Source organism: Lathyrus oleraceus, chromosome 2 (assembly GCF_024323335.1).
Source record: "Lathyrus oleraceus cultivar Zhongwan6 chromosome 2, CAAS_Psat_ZW6_1.0, whole genome shotgun sequence".
In the NCBI taxonomy this organism is placed as follows: domain Eukaryota; kingdom Viridiplantae; phylum Streptophyta; class Magnoliopsida; order Fabales; family Fabaceae; genus Lathyrus; species Lathyrus oleraceus.
This window is the reverse complement of record NC_066580.1, coordinates 336,568,315-336,571,054: the sequence shown is the minus strand read 5'-3', so window position 1 is coordinate 336,571,054 and position 2,740 is coordinate 336,568,315. Positions and strand designations below refer to the sequence as shown.

Here is a 2,740-nt window from a genome sequence, read left to right as displayed (position 1 = left end):
TTAAATCCTATGAAAGCTTATGGATGGACACCCAACATAGAAAGAGGGTTCACTGCCTGTGTAGAGTTGCAAAGACAGTGTTGTGTGACTGAGAATAGTTTGAATAAGGTTCAAGAGGATAGTGATCAGTATGGAGTTGGACAGAAGAACCAAGGAAGACCAACTCATCAGTTTAGGCCTAGACCTCAACCTTTAAAAGGAAAACAAGTGCAACCTGCAAAACCTAACCATCCTTCGCAATGTCAATTATGTAAGAAGTTAAACTTCATAAGGTGTAATGGTGGTGTAATTAGGTGTTTTAAGTGTCAAGGATAAGGTCACATTGTTAGAGACTATCCTCAGAATAAGAATCAGATGCATGGAAAGAGTATCAGACAGGTTTATACTTTGGATGCAAAGAAGGCTAAGCGTAGCAATGCTTTGATTTCTGGTATTGTCTCGTGAATGATCATCCTTGTTTTGTAATTTTTGATTGTGGAATAACACACTCTTTTGTATCAATTCAGTGTTTGAAGCTTCTTGGATTGCAAGCAAATTCCTTTGTCTCCTCCTATGGTGGTTACTACCACCATGGATGATGTGGTTGAGACACCTTTGATTTGTGGAAATTGTCCGTTTTCGGTGAATGGTAGAATTTTCCAAATTGATCTTACTTTATTTACCACTTAAGAAGGTTGATGTGGTCTTGGGGATGGATTGGCTTTCTGCCAATTTGGTGTTTGTTGGATGTGAAGAGAAGTTAATCATCATTCCATCTAGTGAAGCTACTCCAAAGGATGTATTAACTACTATCTTGGAAGATACGGTTGACATGGTTAATTTCTTGTTTGAGAAGGAAAATTCAGTTTTCTTGGTTCTTACCAAGGAACCTAGAGACAATCTGAAAGTTACACAAACTCCCATCGTTTGTGAATTTCCAAAAGTTTTCCCTGAGGATGTCATTTCTCTTCCTCTTGAAAGGGAAGCGAAATTCTCTATCGATCTGATACCTAGGACGACTCCAATCTCTGTTTCTCTGTATCATATGGAGCCACTTGAGTTTAGAGAGTTGAAGGATCAATTAGAAGAGTTGTTAACCAAGCATTCATCCCATATTGTGTCTCCCCATGGGGAGCTCCAGTGTTACTAGTGAAGAAGAAAGATGGTAGTATGCGGTTGTGTATTGATTATCGCCAATTTAGTAAAGTCACCATTAAGAACAAGTACCCTTTGCCAAGGATAGACGATTTGCTAAATCAGTTGAAAGGAGCCTGTGTGTTCTCGAAGATTGATATATGATCGAGCTATCATCAAATTCGAGTTAAGAATTTAGATGTACCAAAGACCGCATTCAGAACCCGATAAGGCCGTTTTGAGTTTCTTGTAATGCCTTTTGGTGTGACGAATGCCACTGTGATTTTCATGGACTATATGAATCGAATATTTCAACCTTACTTGGACCAGTTTGGGGTGATCTTTATTGATGACATTCTTATTTATTCTCGTACTCCATAAGAGCACGAAGAACATCTAAGGACTGTTCTGTCAGTACTGCGAGAGAAGCAACTTTTGCCAAGTAAGTAAGTGTGAGATTTGGGATGACCAAAGTTAAGTTTCTTGGTCATGTCATATCGCAAGGAGGAGTAGCAGTGGATCCATCTAAAGTCTAAGCGGTAATTAATTGGGAAAGATCGAAGATTGCTTCCGAAGTCATAAGTTTCTTAGGTTTAACAGGTTACTATCGAAGATTTATTAAAGGGTTTTCTCAATTAACTTTACCAATGACTAGACTTACTCAGAAGGAAATTTCTTTTAGTTGGGATTCAAAGTGTGAACAAAGTTTCATGAGTTTGAAGGAAAGACTGACAACTGCTCATGTTCTAATTATCCCTGATCCTAGTAAGTCTTATGAAGTATTTTTTGATGCCTCTAAGAAAGGATTAAGAGGGGTATTAATGTAGGGTGGTAAAGTTGTAACTTATGCCTCTCGTCAATTGAAGACTCATGAAGAGAATTATCCAACTCATGATCTTGAATTAGTCGTTGTTGTTTTTACATTGAAGGTGTGGCGACATTACTTGTATGAAGTATGTTTTGAGATGTTTAGTGACCACAAGAGTTTGAAATACTTATTTGACCAGAAGGAGTTAAACATGAGACGAAAGAGATGGACAGAGTATTTGAAAGATTTTGATTTTTGAGCTTAAGTATAGTCCAGGTAACACGAATTAAGTTGCAGATGCATTGAGTCGGGAAGATATACATAAAGTTGAGTTGATAATGTTAGAGTATGCATTATTGGGGAAGTTTTGAGATCTTAACCTTCAGTTTGCTTGAACTCAATATGGTGTGATAATGGGAAATTCGAATGTTGACTCAACCAGGTTTTACTCGATCATCAGATGGAGTTGTTCTTTTTAATCAAAGGATTTGTGTCCCGAATGATGTCGAACTAAAAAGAAAAGTTTTATAAGAAGCTCACAAGGGCGTATTTACCATACATCTAGGTTCATCGAAGATGTATGAATACTTAAAGAAGGACTAATAGTGGTTTGGAATGAAAAATGATATTGCAGGGTATGTTTCTAAATGTATAGTGTGCTAGCAAGTAAAGATTGAACAACAGAAGCCTGGTGGTTTATTGTGACCTTTAGAGATTCCAGTAAGGAAATTGGATAGTATTTTAATGGATTTTACAGTAGGGTTACCTCGTACCCAGGGTGGTTATGATTCAATATGGGTGATTATGGTTCGATTAACT

The 2,740-nt window shown here is 37.4% G+C and overlaps 1 protein-coding gene across 1 annotated transcript; it reads left to right on the top strand.

Annotated features, from left to right (window-relative positions):
• Positions 1–691: 691 nt before the first annotated feature.
• LOC127123111 (uncharacterized) lies at positions 692–1,129 on the top strand. Its single transcript, XM_051053368.1, has one exon. It carries the CDS (start codon positions 692–694, stop codon positions 1,127–1,129), a length of 438 nt encoding a protein of 145 aa, XP_050909325.1.
• The last annotated feature ends 1,611 nt before the right edge of the window (positions 1,130–2,740 follow it).